This window comes from Pseudophryne corroboree, chromosome 6 (genome assembly GCF_028390025.1).
Source record: "Pseudophryne corroboree isolate aPseCor3 chromosome 6, aPseCor3.hap2, whole genome shotgun sequence".
Taxonomy (NCBI): Eukaryota; Metazoa; Chordata; class Amphibia; order Anura; family Myobatrachidae; genus Pseudophryne; species Pseudophryne corroboree.
Genome location: NC_086449.1, coordinates 329,135,797 through 329,160,359, shown reverse-complemented (window position 1 = coordinate 329,160,359; position 24,563 = coordinate 329,135,797). Strand labels below are relative to the sequence as shown.

Here is a 24,563-nt window from a genome sequence, read left to right as displayed (position 1 = left end):
ATGCGCTCCATTGTAACCAATGGTGGGAACTTTCTGCCCTGCGGTTGACCTAAAGTGACGTCACCGCTGAGCAGAAAGTTCCCACCATTGGTTATAATGGAGCGCATAGGCGCTACATTGTAACACTGCCGTGTGCCGCCTGTCACTCAGTACAGGAGCACACAGCCGATCAGGAGGGTGCTACAACGTAGCGCTCCCTGATTGGCTGAAGAAACCCACTTAGACATCAGTCAGAGTGGGTTTCTGGCATTCGGGGAAAGGAGTCCCATGTGAAAACATGGGGCCCCTTTCAGTTCGTGGCTCGGCTCTCCGTTTTGTTATTTTATTCAAGTACCTGGATTACAAATGGTTGCCCCGCGGACCCTGGGACCCGGGATCTGGTGAGTAGAATTTATTCAATAGGTACCCCTTGGATTCTACTGGAGAAGAGGACAGACCCTCGTGTGAACATAAGGTAAGTATGTATGTATGTTTGTGTGCATGTATGTAATAAATCTTTACTTTCACGGTGTGTGTGTCTTGTCTTTTTTTGGGTATTTTTTTAGTAATAGTACTACAGGTACCAGCGGGCCCGTTTTTCCGCCGCATGCTGGTACTTGTGGTTCTCCAAGTACCAGCATGCGGGGGAGGCTTGCTGGGCCTTGTAGTACTGCTACAAAAAACAATATATTTTCATTATCACAAAAGGCTATCAGCCCCCCCATCCGCAGCCCATTGGATGGGGGGGGGACAGCCTCGGGCTTCACCCCTGGCCCTTGGGTGGCTGGGGGGGGGGACCCCTTGATTGAAGGGGTCCCCACTCCCCCAGGGTACCCCGGCCAGGGGTGACTAGTTGGATTTTTGATGCCACGGCCGCAGGGCACTATATCAAAGTGACCCCCGGCTGTGGCATTATCTGTCCAGCTAGTGGAGCCCGGTGCTGGTTTTAAAAATACGGGGGACCCCTACTCTTTTTGTCCCCCGTATTTTTGGAACCAGGACCAGGCGCAGAGCCCGATGCTGGTTGCTTAAATATGGGGGAACCCCTGTCATTTTTTCCCCCATATTTCTGCAACCAGGATCGGCTCAAAGAGCCCGAGGCTGGTTATGCTTAGGAGGGGGGACCCCACGCAATTTTTTTTATGATTTTACACTGTTTAATTTAAAAAAAAAAAAAAATGAACCCCAGCACGGATCACACAGATCCGGCCGAGATTCATTTTTAAAAAGTCGGCAGTGTTTTGCTAATCACTGCCGTAAAAAACTGGAAAAAAAAAACGAATGACATCGACATCGGAAAACCCGAAAAGGCAACATACGGCAGCTTAGTAAATCCGTCGTAACAAATTCAAAAAGTTGCAGTTTTACACTTTCGATGTTATTCGTGATTATTCTCCCACCAAATCGGGAGAATTACGAATGTTAGTAAATATACCCCTTTGAGCTCAAACTTGTCCAGTGTATATGGGCTAGCAATGAGCGGTGAGCGCTAATGCGTGCTCCTGCATCGTCGCTAGCCGCCATCATCCGTCGGGCTGTTTGTACAGCCGAGTGAAGCACTTTCCACAGCCTCCTACTGTGGAAAGTGCTTCACCCCTCCGTGAACATCGCTGGCACAGGGAAAATAGCTCAGTATGCATGCACTGAGCTATTTTTCTGCCAGCAATGTTCATGGTCATCGCTGTGCATACACGCTTGGCAAAAACGCCCAGTGTGTATGCACCTTAAAACGAAAAACAAATCACATTGCCTCTGCCAAACTTTACCCAAAACTTAGAGTATCTAAGTGACATACAACACAGAGAGTATCCTAAAGACCAGTATAAATATAGAGCATTCTAGTGACCGCCATGCAATACAGAGAGCATTCCATGGACTACAATACAATACAAAGTCTCGGTAGGGTATATGACCAATACACCCCTACCTACAACTCATATTCTCTTCAATCTGTTCTGTATCGAAAAACAGTTTTTTTAATAACAAACTACCCGTGTGTTCCTGCACTCCAATTTTACCTCAGTCCCAATTTATAATTTTATTGATGGGGGCCCCCACAAGTTAGTTCCCTGTGGCCCTCACATTCCTTGATCTGGCCCTGTTAATGGGATCGGTATGTGATCCCGTGCACGGGATGACGAATGTCAGAATACCAACATCTAAATCCCGGGCACTAGAATGCTTGCAGGGGGGCAAGCGCAACGAAGCCCCTTGCGGGCTCGATGCACTCGCCATGCTGCGGGCTCGGTGGCGAGCTTCGCTGGCCACAGGTTCTATTCTCCCTCTGTGAGTGTCGTGGACACCCAGAGAGGGGAAATCACCTACCTCACCAGTATTTTGGCGGTATATAGTACCCCCATCGGGATCCCAGCGGTATTGAGACAGCCGGGATCCCTACAGGCAGTATGTTAACCGCGTACCCTACTAATATACACTGTATTCTATTCAAAAGTACTACATCTCGCTAAACAAAATGGCATTAACACATAGGGTACCAGATAAAAAAAAATTAACTGTATCCCCACCGACACTGGTCGAAATGTAATAGCTTCCAATTTTCCAAAACTGCAGATTTTACTGCTAGATTTAAAGTGGTCTTTTTTTTAAGGCAGAAGATTGGTGTCGCTATTTAAAAAATTGCTGCTTTAAATCTGCAGCAAAATCGCTGAAAGAATTAAATCTTTTGGCAATTACATTTGACTGGGTTGGTATTGGAAGACCGGCGTTTGGGATCCCGGAGGTCAGCATACCGACCCCTGGATCCCGGTCTCCGAAATGGCAGCGAGGGGTGTGGGGGGGGGGAGGTTGGCAAACACAACGAAGTCCCTCAGAATTCCGGCAACGGTATAGTGACCGCCGGTCTCCCAACCGCCAGTCACATAACTACATCCCCATTTAACCCACTAGGGAAGCTGATGTATCAAGCCTTGGAGAGCAATAAAAGGGAGTAGTTACCCAAGGCAAACCAATTGACTTGTAACTATCATTTCAAAGACTGTGCTAGATAAATGATAGAAGCTGGTTGGTTTATTTGAGACAGTTCTCCACTTTATCACTCTACAAGGCTTGATACATCTCTCCAACCATCTTCAGCAGCCTGTGATGAATTCGGATGTGGTTGCTGTCTGATATTTTGGTCAGGTGCAGAGGGGTGATGCCAAATGCAGCCCACTATCTCCCACTCTGCAGGAAACTGGAGCAAGTGTGGTAGTCTGGGAGATCAGTAGAAGAGCCTGGTAACGACCCAGGACATTAATGTAAACATTCGGGGGGGGGGGGGGGGGGGTCGGTTTATACACTGGACACTGGATGGAATACAGTATCAATATTTAACACTATAGACGGTCTCTAGTATAGGCTATATCAAAACATTTAAATAATATAAATAAGTGGTCAGGAAGAGGTTATACACACCATAATAAAAAATAAATAAATAAGTAAGTAAATAAATAAATACACAAATTTAATAGAACCAGTACTGCACTTTCCATTCTCATATTCTCCCACCTCATGGTAAGGCTCCTGTCTTTTCTTCCTGGTAGCTATTCTCTGGTCCACTGCACTGACTGAGAACTTGGTAGAAGCTGTTCCCACTGGGCATGTGCAGGAGCTCTTCTCTATACCTTAAATGATATGTTGTGGTGGCAGCTCTAGTAATCGTATTATATACCATTGCTATTGTTGTCATAATTTGAGCCACTTGCCAAAAGGAGGGTGTTTCCCCCCTGTGTTTGCTACTGTATGACAGTGATGGCAGAGAGGAGTGATGGTCTTGAGTAATATATAGTTGAACTGTTACTAATTCATTGGTCAAGTGATCAGTGGCAAATGCAGAGGGGAGTTTCCAAATGCAGCCCAAAATCTCCCACTTTCCGGCCCTTCCTCAGAGATGGCAGCATCCATTAAGAAAGAATCATTATTTATTCATGTTAATAAAAGGAAAGTTAACACATATACTTACAAAACATATTGTAAGTTATATGCCTAGAAAGGCAAATTTACCTTCGAGTTACAATTTGCTTCAACTAGTTATAATTTATTTAGCTCAAAGTGTTTTAAATTATAACATAATTGACAGTGACACTACATTATGGGGTCAGTCCAATTACGGGCAAAGGGTGTGAAATGCCATTGCAATGGAGTAGAAAAGTATAAACCTCGGCAATGGAACCACATCTAGCATGGCATGAACCCTCCCCCAAATTTGCACAATTTTTTATGCAACCCCATCTGTTGTAAAGTGCAGTGGAAAGCACTTGGATTGATATATATATTCAACTAGAAAAGCATGGGCTGGGATTTATGTCCAAGGAGACTAGCCACAGTTCTGGGAAATGTAAACTTGCGATAATGGTAATTACCAACTTATGATGGAAATGGATGACCTCTTTGCAACTTGTTTATGGACCCAAAGAGTCCTATTGAAAGCTCTGGTCCTTATGCATAGATGTAATCGCAATGGTAATTCCGCTTGTGGACATCTGGGGGGTCATTCCGAGTTGATCGCTCGCTAGCAGTTTTTAGCAGCCGTGCAAACGCTATGCCGCCGCCCACTGGGAGTGCATTTTAGCTTAGCAGAAGTGCGAACGAAAGGATCGCAGAGCGGCTACAAAAAAAATTGTGCAATTTCAGAGTAGCTCCAGACCTACTCAGCCCTTGCGATCACTTTAGACTGTTGAGTTCCGGATTTGACGTCACAAACACGCCCTGCGTTCTCCCAGCCACGCCTGCGTTTTTACTGGCAGGCCTGCATTTTTCCAAACACTCCCTGAAAACGGTCAGTTGACACCCAGAAACGCCCCCTTCCTGTCAATCACTCTGCGGCGGACATTGCGAATTAAAAGCCTCGCTAGATCTTGTGTAAAACTACATCGGCTGTTGTAAAAGTACAATGCGCGTGCGCATTGCGCTGCATACGCATGCGCAGAAGTGCCGCTTTTTCACTTAATCACTGCGCTGCGAACATTTTTATCTAGCGATCAATTTGGAATGACCCCCTAGGCTTGTCTTCTGGTAGGATCCAATGTATAGTAGTACCCAGCTCCTTCACCAACATGTTTTGCTGTATGCCACAGCTTTGTCGAGGTGACAAAGCTGTAGCATACAGCGAAACGCGTTGGTTTCGCTCTATGGGTCCATAATCAAGCTTCAAAGAGGTCATCCATTTCATTCATAAGTTGGTAATTACCATTATCGCAAGTTTGCATTTCCCAGGACTGTGGCTAGTCTCCATGGACATAATTTGCACATAAATTCCAGCCTATGCTTTTCTAGTATTAACTTTTTTAATGCAGTGCTAATATATTCCCTTCTTTTTTTGTTTGTTTTTTTATGTACATTTTTCCATGTACTTTTTATAATATGTTGCAACAATAGTTTCAAGCTTATTGTGTTAAAATAAATGCGAGAAAGGTCCCGGTAGTGTATATAACCAACCAGCCCCTGGTGCTACTGACAAATCCTAAGGAGTTCTCATGCATGGTAAGCGCTGCACTTTATTTTCTTTGCATAGCATGCTAAGATACACAATAATAATAATATCTATGCTAATGTATACTTTGTCGTGAAAGAAACACTGTAATGCAATGTATAAAATAATCTGCAGACCTGCAAGGTTACTTTATACATAGAAGGGCGCAAACTTGTCACCTAACGCATTTAAAAGTAAATACCCATTTCAGAGTCTTTGGATTTCATCCTGGATATGCGCCCTGTGGGTCTGCAGAAATAAAATCAGCAAGGAAAGGCATATAGCCGAACTTATGGCTAATTGGATAAACCCCTATGTGTTTATTTGAGGGGCTTGAGGGACTTTATTTATTACATTTGTCACATGTGTGTTTCAGGATTTTTATCCCATTGGTAAAAGTGTACCTCATTTAGATAGCCTATTTGGCAAACTTACATTTTATTCAGAACTTTAATGTAAAACTAGGTGCACACACTTAGCAAAGATCATTCTCAATCTGCCCAGTTCCTCCCATTAACTGGTGCTTTGTTTTGCACCTCCACAGATGCCATCATCTTAGCCCGCAAATGCAAGCATTTCCCTATATCTCACATGTACACAGTGGGCACATGACCTCATATAAGTGCGTTTCCACTGTGGATCTGCAATTTTTCATTTCCTAAATGACTTTACTGTATTTCAGTTCACTATCATGCAGGCAGTGAGAGCAGCACTGACCTTCTTGAGCTTTGTCTTGGTGATTGACAGTTCTCTTGTAAAGCTTGATGTTCCCTGAGTGTACCAATCCAACTGGGAGCAGGAGAGCAGCACTTCCCCAATGAAACCCTCCCTCAGAGTACTCCTTTGCCGAGCATAAACTGCTAGCCTCAGGGTCCGTTCCTTCAGTTCTTCTGGGCTAATGCCACAAAAAGTAAACTTCTGTGCCCCATCTGAATCTTCCATCTGCCCAGGATATGGCTCCACAAACCCAGGTAGGAGGTAGACCCTAACAAAGGAGTCTCTCTTCTGATACAATCTTTTAGGCAGGTTGGAAATACCAGTGACAGTAATAGTGAGAGCTTCATCACCCAGTGAGTAACAAAGGGTGAAGTGCACAAGTGACTGAGATGTCTGTTTGATCCCTGATAATCCATCTGGTTCAGTGCGAGAGAGTGGCATCCTCACCAACTTAGTACGATCCCCTTCTAGTGAACCATCTCCAAAAACAGTGCTTCTGCGCTTTAACGCACGTTTCGTCTTTGATGACAGCTGGTAGAGGCTAGGCAGAGATGCTCTAACACGGAGGTTCTTCTCAGATGGCCCCTTTTGAACTGGTGATAAATCCTCACCCCCATTTTTAGTTGTGATATCTCCATCCAAGGTCTGATATTGCTGAGTAACAGGAACAGCCTGTGCAGGGGTATCAGGCAGCTCTAGAATTGTATTATACTGTTGTGCCAAAACTTTATCTCCACCATCAACACTGGTTGCAGATTGTAGCTTGCGCCTCTTGTGCCAACAGATGGCGCAGCCCAATAGGAGGCAGAAGCATAGAAGTGCCAGACCAGCTCCCAGCAGCACCTGCAAATGGACTGAGCAAAAGAGACGGCATTTTACATAAAAGCAATAGAGATAATGGAAGCAGAACTGTAATTTTCCTATTTCCCATCCTTCTTCATCAGTTACTCTATATAATGAAGTGTGTTACCATCACAAATAAGAACATCACATTTCAGCCAAACCATATTATCCATTGTTTAATAAGCTTTATCAATTCCTCGTTTTTTTTCCATATACAAATCAGTTATGTCTTTTTACTTTGTTCTCCTAAGCATAATATTTGTTCATGTGTCAAAGACGTTGAAAACAGAGCTGCATACATTTCTTGGCACAATGTATAACGAAGACATAATCTCCCTTTGGAGTTCCACTAATCTTTTAAGCGTTGTGTTAACTAAACTACCCTGTTAACTTCAGCCATTCTCCATAACTTTAAAAATATCAAAAAAGAAAAAGAATAACATTGTAACTCTTCTATATAAATCTCAATGTTGTTCATATGCTCCTCCATTTTCCTCCAAGATAGTGGCCTTTACAGATTGCAAATGTGGAAAGCTGTTGATAGGAGCAGTTTGGCAGTTACTAATAATGTTTCTTGCCAAGTATGGAAAATGTGTAAAACCAAGTTTATGTTTTGTGCGGCTAGATTATTTAGATGTCATCTAAATGGGACTCGGGGACGGGGTAAAATAATGTTTGTCTTTGTCCCTCTCCGCCCGTCTCTTTCTTATCCAGGAAGCATATAGAGCATAAACTACAGTGATCATGAATAACTACACATGTGAATTCCCAATCCTCATATAGGAAACGGTTCCGGTATGAATGGTCGACCATGTTATGGTCGACAGTCATTAGGTCGATCACTATTGGTCGACATTGACATGGTCGACATGGACACATGGTCGACACATGAAAATGGTCGACACATGAAAGGTCGACGCATGAAAAGGTCGACATGAGTTTTTTTACTTTTTTGGGTGTCGTTTTTTGCGTAAAGTGACTGGGAACCCCAATTAGTGCACCACGTCCCCTCGTATGGCTCGCTTCGCTCGCCATGCTTTGGGCATGGTGCCTTCGCTCCGCTACCGCTTCGCTCGGCACAGATTACCGTTCCAATCGTAGTCCACTTGGATCGTAAAGTATGGAAAAGTTCCCCAAAAGAAAAAAAAGTTAAAAAACTCATGTCGGCCTTTTCATGTGTCGACCTTTCATGTGTCGACCATTTTCATGTGTCGACCATGTGTCCATGTCGACCATGTCAATGTCGACCAATAGTGGTCGACCTAATGACTGTCGACCATAACATGGTCGACCATGTGAACGGATACCATAGGAAACACCATGAAGTGAGGATACAACTCTTACTCTAAGTGGTATATTTACTAAAGTGCGGGTTTTGAGAAGTGGAGATGTTGCTTATAGCAACCAATCAGATTCAACTTATCATTTATCTAGAACATTCTAGAAGTTTGGTTGCTATGGGCAACATCTCCACTTGTAAAAACCCGCACTTTAGTAAATATACCCTTCAGAGTAAAGAAGGTGCAGTTTGTATAGCAACGTATTTCCCCTTTATTGCATTCCTCTTCCTCTTTCTTTTTCACACTGATATACTGTAGCTGAGAAGTCCATCCTCATTAAGCACACATATTTTTAGCTCCACATTTGTTTTACCAAAATGGTTATTTCCACATGTAAATAAAGAAAATAGAAACAATAGTGCAACAACCTTCCATTAAATGCTAAATTGCTGTTTTCTCTATGCATTAGCATATTTTAACACAGCAGCTACATGCCTACATCCAAAGATGAAGCTGCTGTGTGTTCTGCATCCATTTCTGAACCAGGCCCTTTATCTCTCTCCACATTGTCCCTTTTCAAGCTTTAAAAAGTCTCCCCTCTGTCTTATCTCTGCCACTCTAACTCTTCCTCACTCCCCTTTTTTCTCAGTTTCCTTCTTTTTTCTCTTCATGGGCAGGATATACACATTGTGGATTCAATACATCCTGCCACTTATCGGGTACATATCTGCGTTAATAACGACAAGAGCTGTCCTTTGCGATGCAAGGACTTCCAGTAATCCTATCTACGCATGCACCTGATGACATGTGTGCCGTGGGGGACACTGGCAAGGATCCTATTGTATCCCTCTGATGGCAGAATGGGGTAAGAAGCCCTTTAGCTTCTATTAGTCAATGCCATCTATAGATAGTGTTGCCTACTGGGTAGAGATGAGCGGGTTCGGTTTCTCTGAATCCGAACCCGCCCGAACTTCATGGTTTTTTTCACGGGTCCGAGCAGACTCGGATCCTCCCGCCTTGCTCGGTTAACCCGAGCGCGCCCAAACGTCATCATGACGCTGTCGGATTCTCGCGAGACTCGGATTCTATATAAGGAGCCGCGCGTCGCCGCCATTTTCACACGTGCATTGAGATTGATAGTGAGAGGACGTGGCTGGCGTCCTCTCCATTTAGATTATAAGAGAGAGAGATTTACTGGAGCTTAGGACTAGGAGGAGTACTGTAGAAGTGTAGAGAGTGCAGAGAGTTTACTAGTGAGTGACCACCAGACAGTGCAGTTTATTTAATATATCCGTTCTCTGCCTGAAAAAAGCGATACACACAGTGACTCAGTCACATACCATATCTGTGTGCACTGCTCAGGCTCAGCCCAGTGTGCTGCATCATCTATATATATTATATATCTGTCTGACTGCTCAGCTCACACAGCTTATAATTGTGGGGGAGACTGGGGAGCACTGCAGTGCCAGTTATAGGTTATAGCAGGAGCCAGGAGTACATAATATTATATAGTGAGTGACCACCAGACAGTGCAGTTTATTTAATATATCCGTTCTCTGCCTGAAAAAAGCGATACACACAGTGACTCAGTCACATACCATATCTGTGTGCACTGCTCAGGCTCAGCCCAGTGTGCTGCATCATCTATATATATTATATATCTGTCTGACTGCTCAGCTCACACAGCTTATAATTGTGGGGGAGACTGGGGAGCACTGCAGTGCCAGTTATAGGTTATAGCAGGAGCCAGGAGTACATAATATTATATTAAAATTAAACAGTGCACACTTTTGCTGCAGGAGTGCCACTGCCAGTGTGACTGACCAGTGACCTGACCACACTGACCACCAGTATAGTTAGTAGTATACTTATATTGTGATTGCCTGAAAAAGTTAAACACTCGTCGTGTGACTTCACTTGTGTGTTGTTGTTTTTTTTATTCTATAAAAATAAAACTCATTCTGCTGACAGACAGTGTCCAGCAGGTCCGTCATTATATAATATATAATATATACCTGTCCGGCTGCAGTAGTGATATATATATATTTTTTATATCATTTATCATCCAGTCGCAGCAGACACAGTACGGTAGTTCACGGCTGTGGCTACCTCTGTGTCTGCACTCGGCAGGCAGTCCGTCCATAATTGTATACCACCTAACCGTGGTTTTTTTTTCTTCTTTATACATACATACTACTACGACATCTCTTTATCAACCAGTCTATATTAGCAGCAGACACAGTACAGTACGGTAGTTCACGGCTGTGGCTACCTCTGTGTCTGCACTCGGCAGGCAGTCCGTCCATAATTGTATACCACCTAACCTTTTTCTTTGCATCATGTGCTGATTGGGGAGGGTTTTTTGGAAGGGACATCCTGCGTGACACTGCAGTGCCACTCCTAAATGGGCCCGGTGTTTGTGTCGGCCACTAGGGTCGCTAATCTTACTCACACAGTCAGCTACCTCATTGCGCCTCTTTTTTTCTTTGCGTCATGTGCTGTTTGGGGAGGGTTTTTTGGAAGGGACATCCTGCGTGACACTGCAGTGCCACTCCTAGATGGGCCCGGTGTTTGTGTCGGCCACTAGGGTCGCTAATCTTACTCACACAGCTACCTCATTGCGCCTCTTTTTTTCTTTGCGTCATGTGCTGTTTGGGGAGGGTTTTTTGGAAGGGCCATCCTGCGTGACACTGCAGTGCCACTCCTAGATGGGCCCGGTGTTTGTGTCGGCCACTAGGGTCGCTAATCTTACTCACACAGCTACCTCATTGCGCCTCTTTTTTTCTTTGCGTCATGTGCTGTTTGGGGAGGGTTTTTTGGAAGGGCCATCCTGCGTGACACTGCAGTGCCACTCCTAGATGGGCCCGGTGTTTGTGTCGGCCACTAGGGTCGCTAATCTTACTCACACAGCTACCTCATTGCGCCTCTTTTTTTCTTTGCGTCATGTGCTGTTTGGGGAGGGTTTTTTGGAAGGGCCATCCTGCGTGACACTGCAGTGCCACTCCTAGATGGGCCCGGTGTTTGTGTCGGCCACTAGGGTCGCTAATCTTACTCACACAGCTACCTCATTGCGCCTCTTTTTTTCTTTGCGTCATGTGCTGTTTGGGGAGGGTTTTTTGGAAGGGACATCCTGCGTGACACTGCAGTGCCACTCCTAGATGGGCCCGGTGTTTGTGTCGGCCACTAGGGTCGCTTATCTTACTCACACAGCGACCTCGGTGCAAATTTTAGGACTAAAAATAATATTGTGAGGTGTGAGGTATTCAGAATAGACTGAAAATGAGTGTAAATTATGGTTTTTGAGGTTAATAATACTTTGGGATCAAAATGACCCCCAAATTCTATGATTTAAGCTGTTTTTTAGTGTTTTTTGAAAAAAACACCCGAATCCAAAACACACCCGAATCCGACAAAAAAAATTCGGTGAGGTTTTGCCAAAACGCGTTCGAACCCAAAACACGGCCGCGGAACCGAACCCAAAACCAAAACACAAAACCCGAAAAATTTCAGGCGCTCATCTCTACTACTGGGTCCAGGCTCTGGAAGTTTTGCTTTCCGATGCTTGGTACATTAGGGGAATGCAGCTAAAAATCCAGTTTTTGGAGTTTTGCCTGCATTTTCACTGTTTGTTATTGTTTGTCATTGAATGCTGTGAGAGCTGTGAGCAAAATGGATATGCAGGTGCCTCCATCCAGCTCTCACTGTCACAGACGGACAGATCAGGTACGTTATCTGTGTGCAGTGGTGGATCCGGGGGGGGGGGGGGGCACACTCGGGCCCGTGCCCCCCCTGTCATTTGTGGCCTCTGTTCCCCGTCCCCTCCCGGCGCTGGTGCCGCACAGGGAGATGACGGGCGCCCGCTGAGATTGTGTTACCAGCGGGCGCCCGTCTCCCTGCACAGCGGCAGCCGGAAGCAGGAGCTCAGTGCTGAGCTCCGGCTTCCGGCGCTGTCACTGTGCGGAGTGCTGAGGAGCGGACGCCAAGAGGAGGACTGCAGCGGTCTGGAAGCGGGAACGGGGCTCGGTAAGTATGATGGCTTTTACTTCCTTAGTGCAGCGGGGGCATCTACTGGGGGCAAACTACGGGGGGACATTACTACTGGGGGGGGGGGGGGCATCAACAGGGGGCATTACTACTGGGGGGGGATTACTACTGGGGGCAAACTACTGGGGGCATTATTACTGGGGGGCATCTACTGGGGGCATTACTACTGGGGGTCATCAATTGGGGGCATTGCTACTGGGGGCAGCTACTGGGGGACCTTTTTACTGGGGGCCATCTACTGGGGGCATTATTACTGGGGGCATTACTACTGGGGGGTCATCTATTGGGTCAAACTCCTAGGGGGCATTACTACTGGGGGCAAACTACTGGAGGACATTATTACTGGGGGGCATCTACTGGGGGCAAACTACTGGGGGACATTATTACTGGGGGGCATCTACTGGGGGCAAACTACTGGGGGACATTATTACTGGGGGCCAACTACAAAGGGGCTAACTACTGGGGGCATACTACAGGAGGGCATTACTACTGGCGGCGTAACTACAGGGGCATTACTACTGTCGGCTTAACTACAGGGGCATTACTACTTGGGGGCTAAACTACAGGGGGGCCAAACTACTGGGGGCATAACACTACAGGGGCCAAACTACTGGGGGATAACTACAGGGGCCAAACTACTGGGGGCATTACTACTGGGGGCTAAACTACAAGGGGGGCATAACTACGGGGGCTAAACTACAATGGGGCAAACTACAGGGGGGCATTACTACTGGTGTCTAAACTACAAGCAGGCAAACTACTGGGAGGCTAAACTAAAGGGGGCGGGGGTAAACTACTGGGGTCATAACTGCAGGGGCATTACCACTGGGGGCATAACTACTAGGGCGCTAAATGACTGGGGGCATTACTACAGGCAACATTACTACTGTGGGCAATACCGGCATTGCATAAGGGGCACCACTACTATGGGGTCTATATAAGGGGCACTACCAGTACAGTGGACATTGCATAATGAGCGCTACAACTGTGGGCATTGTATAAGAAGCGCCACCTCACATGCACCGAAGCCGCACGCAAATGTACTTGCCCCTTCCATGGTGCCCCCCCTATCATTTTCTTCTGGATCCGCCCCTGTCTGTGTGTATATGTATGGGGGTGCTCAGTACCAGCATCTTGAGTTAACAACTGGTCTCTCTCTCTCTCTGTTTAGCTGATACTGGGCCTGATTCAGACTTGTATGCTAACTTGATGGCTAGAGTAAAAGTCCAATGGTAGGGAAACTGTGAATGTGCAGAATGGGCCCTGCATCCTAGCAGGCAGTGCCCCCTAAGCCCTAGCCTGATTAATAGGCTATGGGCATTTGGGGGCGGATAAGGGGCGACAACTGCGTCCGTTCCACAAAATTGAGGCATGTCACCTCATTTTTGTGGGAGTGCCGAAGTCAGTGTCTGCGTCTGCCGACACAGATTTACTGACCTTTGCTGCGGATCTGAGACGGCAATCTAAAAAGATAAATAGAGGCATTAGCAATAAGATTTGAAAAACAACATGGTAGTAGTAGATAATTCTGTGATCTTATGCGATGCAATATCGCGCTTCGATTTCCCCTGAAGCTCCCTGTGCGATAAATCGCATAGAAAGAGCTTTTTTTTGTGCATTCGATGCGCATACAATCATGTGATTTATTGCATGCTCCTTGCGAACAGAAATGGGTGGAGGGGAGTGTCCAGGAAGTGAGCTAAATACCTCACAGATTGCACACTGCAGTGCGATAAATCGAATGTAGTAAAAACAGCATGCGATCGCACGTGCGATCCGATAAATATTAAGTGCAGCACATAATATCTTGAGATTCGATCAGCGTGCCCATGCATCGCATCGGGGGGGACATTCGATCAGCATACAATCCTGCGATTTATGCACCGATGAGGTCGAAATCGAGGGATTGTACCAGATATCTCAAGTGTATTGGCACCATTAGTTACATATATTTGCAAACATATGGTAAACCTCCAGGCTACTCTGTCAAGGCTTCTCTGATACTGGAGGGCCTTACACTGCATGATAACATTACCCAGTCTTGGCCATATAACTGTCTTCTGTAGGCAGGGCCGGATTCAGCGGGTCGAACAGGGTGAGCGCCCCCTCCCTAACATAGTTATAGCCACTCCCACTTTGCTGCTCTCCACATTGTCCAGTGAGCAGGTAGCCCGGTATGTATGTGTGAGTGTAGCACGCACGCGCACACACACACACACACACACACACACACACACACACACACACACGTGAGCTAGGTGTAGCGGGCCGCTGCGGTCACTCACCAGCTGGGTATCGGCGCTCCGGTGCAGGCAGGTCTTGCGTATGACTCCCGTTGCTCTGGCTTGGGTGGGTAGCGGCTAGTGCGGGTTAGGATGGCCCGCAGCTGACATTCCAGGGCACGGGGCGGTAGGCATGAACTGAGCAGCAGTAGCTGTGAGGTGGGAGGGAGACGGTCTCTGACATGGCAACTCCATTACCATCAGTTTTGTTTCCAATTGAGGCTTCTGGCTCTCTGCTGCTGTGGAGTGTTACAGTGTAAGGAATATTACAGGGTGATAATATAGAGCTGTCTTGGTGTGTGCATCAGACGGACTGTGATTACATTGCAGAGGGCACTGGGCTGGGAAAACATGGTGCATTAGGTAATGGGCAGTAGTGTACAGTAATTAACCACTTAAGGTGAGATGTATCAAAGTTTGGTCCCCCACCCCCCACTCACTCTCTATCTGATATCTCTCAGACAGTTGGGACATGAAGTGAGAGGAGTAATGAGTGGAGGGGGAGGAGTGAGGAATAATTAATATACCACCACCCCCCACCCTCCCTAAAAGAAAAGTCTAGATCCACCCTTTACTGTAGGCTACATGATAATGGCACATACAAAAAAAAAAAAAATATCTAAATTGGGAGCCAGCTTACCAGGAGTCACCCCCAGATCCCAGGAACCAACATGCTCTCCAAATACAGGTCCCATTTATGCCTGTATAAACTGAAGTCAAAATGGAAGCTGCTCAGTCAAATCAGCAATGCCTCTAAGGTGCTGAAAAGGAGGGGTTGTTCCAAACTAGAAAGATACACAAAACAGATTTCTCCCAGCACACCAAGAGACATTGGGGGTAATTCTGAGTTGATCGCAGCAGGAACTTTGGGGGTAATTCCAAGTTGATCGTAGCAGGAAATTTTTTAGCAGTTGGGCAAAACCATGTGCACTGCATGGAAGGCAGATGTAACATGTGCAGAGAAAGTTAGATTTGGGTGGGTTATTTTGTTTCTGTGCAGGGTAAATACTGGCTGCTTTATTTTTACACTGCAAATTAGATTGCAGATTGAACACACCACACCCAAATCTAACTCTCTCTGCACATGTTAAATCTGCATCCCCTGCAGTGCACATGGGCCCTCATTCCGAGTCGTTCGCTCTGTATTTTTCATCGCATCGCAGTGAAATTCCGCTTAGTGCGCATGCGCAATATTCGCACTGCAACTGCGCCAAGTATCTTTGCTATGAAGAAAGTATTTTTACTCACGGCTTTCTCATCGCTCCGGCGAACGTAATGTGATTGACAGGAAATGGGTGTTACTGGGCGGAAACACGGCGTTTTATGGGCGTGTGGCTGAAAACGCTACCGTTTCCGGAAAAAACGCAGGAGTGGCCGGAGAAACGGGGGAGTGGTTGGGCGAACGCTGGGTGTGTTTGTGACGTCAAACCAGGAACGACAAGCACTGAACTGATCGCACAGGCAGAGTAAGTCTGGAGCTACTCTAAAACTGCTAAGTAGTTTGTGCTCGCAATATTGCGAATACATCGGTCGCAATTTTAAGATGCTAAGATACACTCCCAGTAGGCGGCGGCTTAGCGTGTGTAACTCTGCTAAATTCGCCTTGCGACCGATCAACTCGGAATGAGGGCCATGGTTTTGCCCAACTGCTAACAGAATTCCTGCTGCGATCAACTTGGAATTACCCCCTTTGTTAGCAGTTGCGCAAAACCATGTGCACTGCAGGGGGGGACAGATATAACATGTGCAGCAGATATAACATGTGCAGAGAGAGAGAGATTTGGGTGTGGTGAGTTCAATCTGCAATCTAAATTGCAGTGTAAAAATAAAGCAGCCAGTATTTACTCTGACAGAAACAAAATAACCCACCCAAATCTAACTCTCTCTGCACATGTTATATCTGCCCTCCCCCCCTCCCCCTGCAGTGCACATGGTTTTGGCCACCTGCTAAAAAATTTCCTGCTGCGATCAACTTGGAATTACCCCCATTAGGAATAAGATTTGAAAAACTACATGGTAGTAGATAATTCAGTTACATATATCTGCATGATAACAGTGCCCACTTTGGACCATATAATTGTCTACTGTAAGGCTACTGATAATAGCACGGGATCCGGTCTGAAGATCGACAGTGTCTAGGTCGACAATGTTTAGGTCGACCACTATAGGTCGACAGTCACTAGGTCGACATGGATAGAAGGTCGACAGGGTTTCTAGGTCGACATGTGCTAGGTCGACAGGTCTAAAGGTCGACATGAGTTTTTCACATTTTTTTTCTTTTTTTGAATTTTTTCATACTTAACGATCCACGTGGACTACAATTGGAATGGTAAAGTGTGCCGAGCGAAGCGGTAGCAGAGCGAAGGCACCATGCCCGAAGCATGGCGAGCGAAGCGAGCCATGCGAGGGGACGCGGTGCACTAATTTGGGATCCCGGTCACTCTACGAAGAAAACGACACCAAAAAAAAAATCCTCATGTCGACCTTTAGACCTGTCGACCTAGCACATGTCGACCTAGAACCCTGTCGACCTTCCATCCATGTCGACCTAGTGACTGTCAACCTATAGTGGTCGACCTAAACATTGTCGACCTAGACACTGTCGATTTGATGAACCACACCCTAATAGCACATACAAAAATATATCTAAAATTAAGAGCCAACTGAGATCTCTGAATTATTAATACCATGTTGTTTTACAAATCTTATTGCTAATGCAATAAGCCTTCCCGCACCCTCCCCCAGTGTTTGCTGTGCATTCATTGCTGATCGGTCAGCATGGCAGGAACCCCCTCCCAGTGGCTGCAGACAATAGCAGCCGCTGGGGAAGTGTAAATTAATTCCTCCAAGCCCCCCTGTTAGCTATCTTGGCTGTTAAAATGAAAGCAGCAGATGGGGTCGCAATGTTTCCGATGGCCGCTATGGGGGTAATTCCAAGTTGATCGCAGCAGGATTTTTGATAGCAATTGGGCAAAACCATGTGCACTGCAGGGGAGGCAGATATAACATGTGCAGAAAGAGTTAGATTTGGGTGGGTTATTTTATTTCTGTGCAGGGTAAATACTGGCTGCTTTATTTTTACACTGCAATTTAGATTGCAGATTGAACACACCCCACCCAAATCTGCCTCCCCTGCAGTGCACATGGTTTTGCCCAATTGCTAACAAAAATCCTGCTGCGATCAACTTGGAATTACCCCCTATGTTCCAATGGTGACAACCACTGTTTTGATTTAAAAATAAAGTTTTTTTTTTTTGTTTTGTTTTTTTTGGGGGGGGGGGGGGTTGTTTATTAAATCACTTTGAATAAATTTAAAATTAAATACATGTTCTTCACCTTATTTACTCATAAAAACAATGACACTATCTAAGCTATTTTTGGGGAAAATATTGTCAGTTAAGTGGTTAAAGAAAGAGAAGTATTAGAACTCGAGGACATACACTGAAACTGGAGGGATGAAAAAATTACTTCACAGAAAGGGTAGTGGATAAGTGGAATAGCCTCCCAGCATAGGTAGTAGAGACTAAGGGGGTCATTCCGACCCGTTCGCACGCTGCAATCTTTCGCAGCCGTGCGAACGGGACAGAACTGCGCATGCGCGCGGGTGGCAATAAGCAGGCACGTTGCTGCCTGGCGATGGCTGTCGCCGGGCAGCATTGAGGGTAACGAAGAAAGCGTTTGCAGCGATGAACGCAAGAAGATTGACAGGAAGAGGCCGGCCGGGGGGTGGCAACTCACCGTTTCCTGGGAATGACGAAGAAAACGCAGGCGTGTCCGGCCGAATGCAGGGAGGGATCCTGACGGCAGCTCCAGGAAGGATAGTCACAGCGGGTGAGTAAGTCTTGAGCTGTGCAGAGACTGCACAAACCATTTTTCCAATAGGGATATAAGACACACAACAAGGTTGATCCCAGAAAAAGCCCATGCTATGATGCCCCTTCCCGCATTATATAAACAATGCAAGAAAGGATTTGGTCACAAATTCTCTCTGTACCACATTCCCAAGAGCTCACCGCCATTCAGCTACAATACCTCTCATTCAATAACACGTTTCAATTAGAGATGAGCGGCAGAGATCCGTACCATACCGAACTTCACCATTCGAGTCCGGATCCGAGTCAGGCTCGGGTTTTCCCGACTGACTCAGAAACCAGAACGAGGCAAAACGTCATCATCCCGCTGTCGGATTCTTGCGGGATTTGTATTCCATATAAGTAGCCGCGCGTCGCGTCCATTTTCACTCCAGTCTCGGAGAGTGTATTGAGAGGACGTGTCCTCAGTGTCTGTGTGGGCGGGAAAGTGGGGTGGCAAGTCTTGTGCTGTGTTGTGCTGCTCAGTCCAGTCCAGTGTAGTCATGTATTGTGCTGCATACCTCCCAACTGTCCCGATTTTCGCGGGACAGTCCCGTTTTTTGTGGACTGTCCCGCTGTCCCACCCGCGGGCCACAGTGTCCCGCGGTGGGGGGGTCAGTTGGGAGGCTCTGTCAATCGCTGCTCTGCTTAGCAGAGCAGCAGTAAATAGACGCTGTGCGCATGTGCACAGCGTCTATTCAGTGGAGTCAGAGGGAGAGGGAGCATGCCAGCGGCTCACAGAGCGCTGGGCATGCCCCCTCAGTGATGGAAACGGAGGCGTGGCTCGCGACCGCAGGTCCTCCTGCGAAGCCACGCCCACTTTTCATATGCCACGCCCCCTTTTCGAGAGCACGGCTTCGCCGCGCGAGTGTCCCGCTCCGCAAAGAAGCAAAGTTGGGAGGTATGTGCTGCATCAGTCCAGCAGTGAGGACACCACAGTGTTGGTGTCCTCTGCTGCTATATGTCCCCAGTGCTGCTGTATAAGTCCCTTGCATTTTTGCTGTGTTGTCTTGCATCAGACCAGGGGCAGTGTCTCTCTTGTGCAGCATCAGTCCAGTGACCAGTCACAGTGGTAGTGTCCTCTGCTGCCATATATCCAGTGTAGCTGTTTAAGTCCCTTTCAGTGGTGCTATGTTGTCCTGCATTAGACCAGGGGAAGTCTCTTGTGCATCAGTCCAGTGACCAGTTACAGTGTTGGTGTCCTCTGCTGCCATATATCCAGTGTAGCTGTACAAGTCCCTTACAGTGTTGTTGTGTTGTGCTGCATCAGACCAGTGGTAGTGTCCTGTCTCATCAGTCATTCTAGTGACGAGGCAGTCACAGTGGTATACGCTGCTGCTATATGTCCACTGCTGCCGTAAAATAATAATAACAACAACAACAACAACAAGTCCCTTACAGTATTGTTGTGTTGTGCTGCATCAGACCAGTGGTAGTGTCCTGTCCATCAGTCATTCCAGTGACCAGGCAGTCACAGTGGTATACGCTGCTGCTATATGTCCACTGCTACAGCATTATAATAATAATAATAATAATAATAACAACAACAACAAGTCCCTTACAGTGTTGTTGTGTTGTGCTGCATCAGACCAGTGGTAGTGTCCTGTCTCATCAGTCATTCTAGTGACGAGGCAGTCACAGTGGTATACGCTGCTGCTATATGTCCACTGCTGCTGTATAATAATAATAACAACAACAACAACCACAAGTCCCTTACAGTGTTGTTGTGTTGTGCTGCATCAGACCAGTGGTAGTGTCCTGGCCATAAGTCATTCTAGTGACCAGGCAGTCACAGTGGTATACGCTGCTGCCAGGGCTGCCATTAGAAATTGTGGGGCCCGGGACTGACAAAATAGACAGGGCCCCCCTGGGGGTGGAGCTGTGGATAATATGGGTGGAGCTACATTGGGGGTTGGGCATTAATTGGTGCATAAACCCTGTTGTTGTTTTTTTTAAAAATCAAAGTTTTGGCTGTGGGTTTGGGTGTTATTAAAACATGTCAATCTATTATAAATTATATGATACCCCAGCCCTACCTCAGTCACATCAGTATGATACATACAGTAAATCCCCAAATAGCAGCTGCACCACTCACACATACCCCAGCCAACACCCTCTCACACACGTATACCTGCCCAAACCACCTCCCTCTTACGCACATATATACCACAGCCACCTACCTCTCACACCTACAGATGTAGCCACGCTCATCATGACTACATCTAGGCGTGAATGCACCTCGATTGGCACGACCACATGTATGCCCGGCGTGTGCGCGTGTGTCTTAGTTATGCCCGCGCCCATTAGGAATGTAATGAGTGGCAATTGCTGTAACAAGGCGCAGGTGCGACTAGATGAGCCCAGCGTGCACGTACTGCTGTGATGAAGTCACTATGAGGGGTTCACTACGATATGCCGGCGGTCGGGCTCCCGGCAACCAGCATACCGGCGCTGGGAGCCCGACCGCCGGCTTACCGACAGTGTGGCGAGCGCAAATGAGCCCCTTGTGGGCTCGCTGCGCTTGCCACGCTACGGGCACGGTGGCGCGCTACGCGCGCCACACTATTTTATTCTCCCTACAGGGGGGTCGTGGACCCCCACGAGGGAGAATAAGTGTCGGTATGCCGGCTGCCGAGATCCCGGCGCCGGTATACTGTGCGCCGGGATCCCAACAGTCGGCATACTGAAGACCACCCACTATGAGCATGGCTACATCTGTATACCCCAGCCCTGCCTCATCTACTGCTTCATAAACTTTGACCCATCAAACAGAAATTCGCAAAACACCTGTCTGGCCAGACCCCAGCATGCATTCCAGTGCACTGCACCTGCGCTACCCAAGCATCCCTAAGCCTCATTCCCAGCGCGAGCTCCACTAGGATAACCAACTGTCCTAACACACAGCTCTTTCTAGGCATCCCAGCTAATTCTGCACAGCACTACAGGCGCATACGCAGTAACAACAGCAGTAATCAACAGCTCACTATGCGGGATGTAGAATATATCGTCAGACAGCTGTTGAAATTGTATTATTATTATTATTATTATTATTATTATTAATTTTATTTATTTTAGATTTTGGTGTTGTAAGTATGTGTTTTTATTGGCACTATTTACTCTATAATGTGATGGTCCCCCCCCATTGCTGCCTCATTAGGTCCACATTAATAGTAGTCTGAGTGTATTATAGTAATCTTGCCAATTTTGCAGTGCTGCAGCATAGCGAAGAAGTTGGCAAGGTCCATCCTGGGATATGTAGTCCCACAGGGTCCCTGTGTCAGAGCAATAACACCCCTGCAAATATATCGGGACAGCCCTGGTCTCTCACCTTGAACTTGCCGCTGTGCTGGGGTGTACTCCACGTTCCACAGGGAGCGCAGGTACTGGACCAGCTTCTCAGTCACTTCCTTGCAGCTCTGGACGCTGCTGCTGGGGCCTCCTAGCCTGACTCCTTGTACTGCTCCGGAGGTGGGCGGGGAGCAGCCCAAGGGCCGGAGATGACAGGAGAAGTGGCGCCGGGTATTTAAGATTACCGGCATCGGCGGCTTTAGGTAATACTGCCGATGCAAACAGTAGTAGCAGCAGCGGCCTTGGACAGTCATAGCGGCGGCGGGCAGTACGAGCAGCCCGGGCCCTCCACTCTCTGTCAGAGTGGCCGGGTCCAGGACAACTGTACCCAGGGCACCTCCTTGATGGCGGCCCTGGTTGCTGCTATATGTCCACTGCTGACGTATAATAATAATAATAACAACAACAAGTCCCTCACAGTGTTTCTGTGTTGTGCTGCATCAGACTAGTGGTAGTGTCCTGCCGCATATAGGGGGTCATTCCGAGTTGTTCGCTCGCAAGCTGCTTTTAGCAGCTTTGCACACGCTAAGCCGCCGCCTACTGGGAGTGAATCTTAGCTTATCAAAATTGCGAACGAAAGATTAGCAAAATTGCGAATAGACACTTCTTAGCAGTTTCTGAGTAGCTCCAGACTTACTCGGCATCTGCGATCAGTTCAGTGCTTGTCGTTCATGGTTTGACGTCACAAACACACCCAGCGTTCGCCCAGACACTCCTCTGTTTCTACAGCCACTCCCGCGTTTTTCCCAGAAACGGTAGCGTTTTTTTGCACACACCCATAAAACGGCCAGTTTTCGCCCAGAAACACCCACTTCCTGTCAATCACATTACCATCACCAGAACGAAGAAAAAACCTTGTAATGCCGTGAGTAAAATACCTAACTGCATAGCAAATTTACTTGGCGCAGTCGCACTGCGGCCATTGCGCATGCGCATTAGCGACTAATCGCTCCGTTGCGAGAAAAAAATACAGAGCGAACAACTCGGAATGACCCCCATTGTGTTATATAACTCCAGAAAAATAATGGAGAACAAACATTTGGAGGATAAAATAGGGAAAGATCAAGGATCACTTCCTCCTAGTGCTGAAGCTGCTGCCACTAGCCATGACATAGACGATGAAATGCCATCAACGTCGTCTGCCAAGGCTGATGCCCATTGTGATAGTAGATGGCATGTAAAATCCAAAAAGCCAAAGTTCAGTAAAAAGACCCAAAAAAAGATATTTAAATGGTCTGAGGAGAAACGTAAATTTGCCAATATGCCATTTATGACACGGAGTGGCAAGGAACGGCTGAGGCCCTGGCCTATGTTCATGACTAGTGGTTGAGCTTCACATGACGATGGAAGCCCTCATAACTGAGGCCTTGACACATGTTGGTGTTAGACATGCATCCGGTATCCGCCATTAGTGCAGTGGGATTTAGACAATTGATGGAGGTATTGTGTCCCCTGGTACCAAATCCCATCTAGATTTCACTTCACTAGGCAGGCGATAGCGAGATTTTGCCATTTAATTCCAGTGATTTGGACGTATAATTATTAATTGCAGTGATCTTGACAATTAATTCCAGTGATTTGGACGTATAATTCCAGTGATTTGGACGTATAATTATTAATTACAGCGATCTTGCCAATTAATTCCAGTGATTTGGACGTAGAATTACAGTGATCCTGCCAATTAATTCCAGTGATTTGGACGTAGAATTCCAGTGATTTGGACATATAATTCCAGTTGGAATTGTTTGTGTCACTTGGCTTACTCATACAGCTACCTCATTGCACCTCTTCGACATCTTTGCATGAGGTGCTGTTTGGGGCCTAGTTTTTGAAAAGTGCCATCCTGCGTGACACTGCCGTATGAGTCCAGGGGTACTGCTGTATTAGTCCTGGGGTACTGCCGTATAAGTCCAACAATTGCAGATTTTTTTCAAAGTGACTGGAGCGTGCTGGAGTTCCTGTCAGTGGACCGAACAATTGCGGCCCACTCTCGACATTCTGCCACTGCGTGACACTACTAGATGAGCCAGGTGGTTGTGTCGCTTAGCTTAGTCATACAGCAACCTCGGTGCACCTTTTTTTTCTTCTTTGCATCATGTGCTGTTAGGGGCCTTTTTTTGATATCTGCCCTCCTGTCTGACACTGCAGTGCCACGCCTAGATGGGCCAATTGTTTGTGTCGCTTGGCTTAGTCATACAACTACTTCATTGCATTTCTTTTTTTTCTTTGCATAAATGTGCTGTTTGGGGCCTTTTTTTATATCTGCCCTCCTGTCTGCCACTGCAGTGCCACTCCTAGATGGGCCAGGTGTTTGTGCCGCACACTTGTGTCGCTTAGCTTAGTCATCCAGCGACCTCATTGCACCTCTTTTTTCTCTTTGCATCATGTGCTGTTTGGGGCCTATTTTTTAAATCTGCCCTCCTGTCTGACACTGCAGTGCCACTCCTAGATGGGCCAGGTGTTTGTGTTGTCCACTTGTGTTGCTTAGCTTAGTCATCTCCAGCAACCTCGGTGCAACCTTTTGGCCTAAAAACAATATTATGAGGTGTGAGGTGTTCAGAACAGACTGGAAATGAGTGGAAATGATTGTTATTGAGGTTAATAATACCGTAGGAGCAAAATTACCCCCACATTCTGTGATTTTAGCTGTTTTTATCAAAAATCATCCAGAGCCAAAACCAAAACCAAAACACGAAAGGGTGGTTTTGGCAAAACCAAGCCAAAATCAAAACACGAAAGTGGAATTAGA

The 24,563-nt window shown here is 46.7% G+C and overlaps 1 protein-coding gene across 2 annotated transcripts in view; it reads right to left on the bottom strand.

Annotated features, from left to right (window-relative positions):
• The window catches only part of ARID3B (AT-rich interaction domain 3B), a 546,358-nt gene that overhangs the window by 64,576 nt on the left and 457,219 nt on the right, over nucleotides 1-24,563 (bottom strand). For both annotated transcript variants that reach the window (XM_063926363.1, XM_063926364.1), the window contains exon 9: nucleotides 6,167-7,020. In XM_063926363.1, the coding sequence (XP_063782433.1) occupies nucleotides 6,167-7,020 (854 nt within the window). The remainder of the gene's footprint in view (nucleotides 1-6,166; nucleotides 7,021-24,563) is intronic.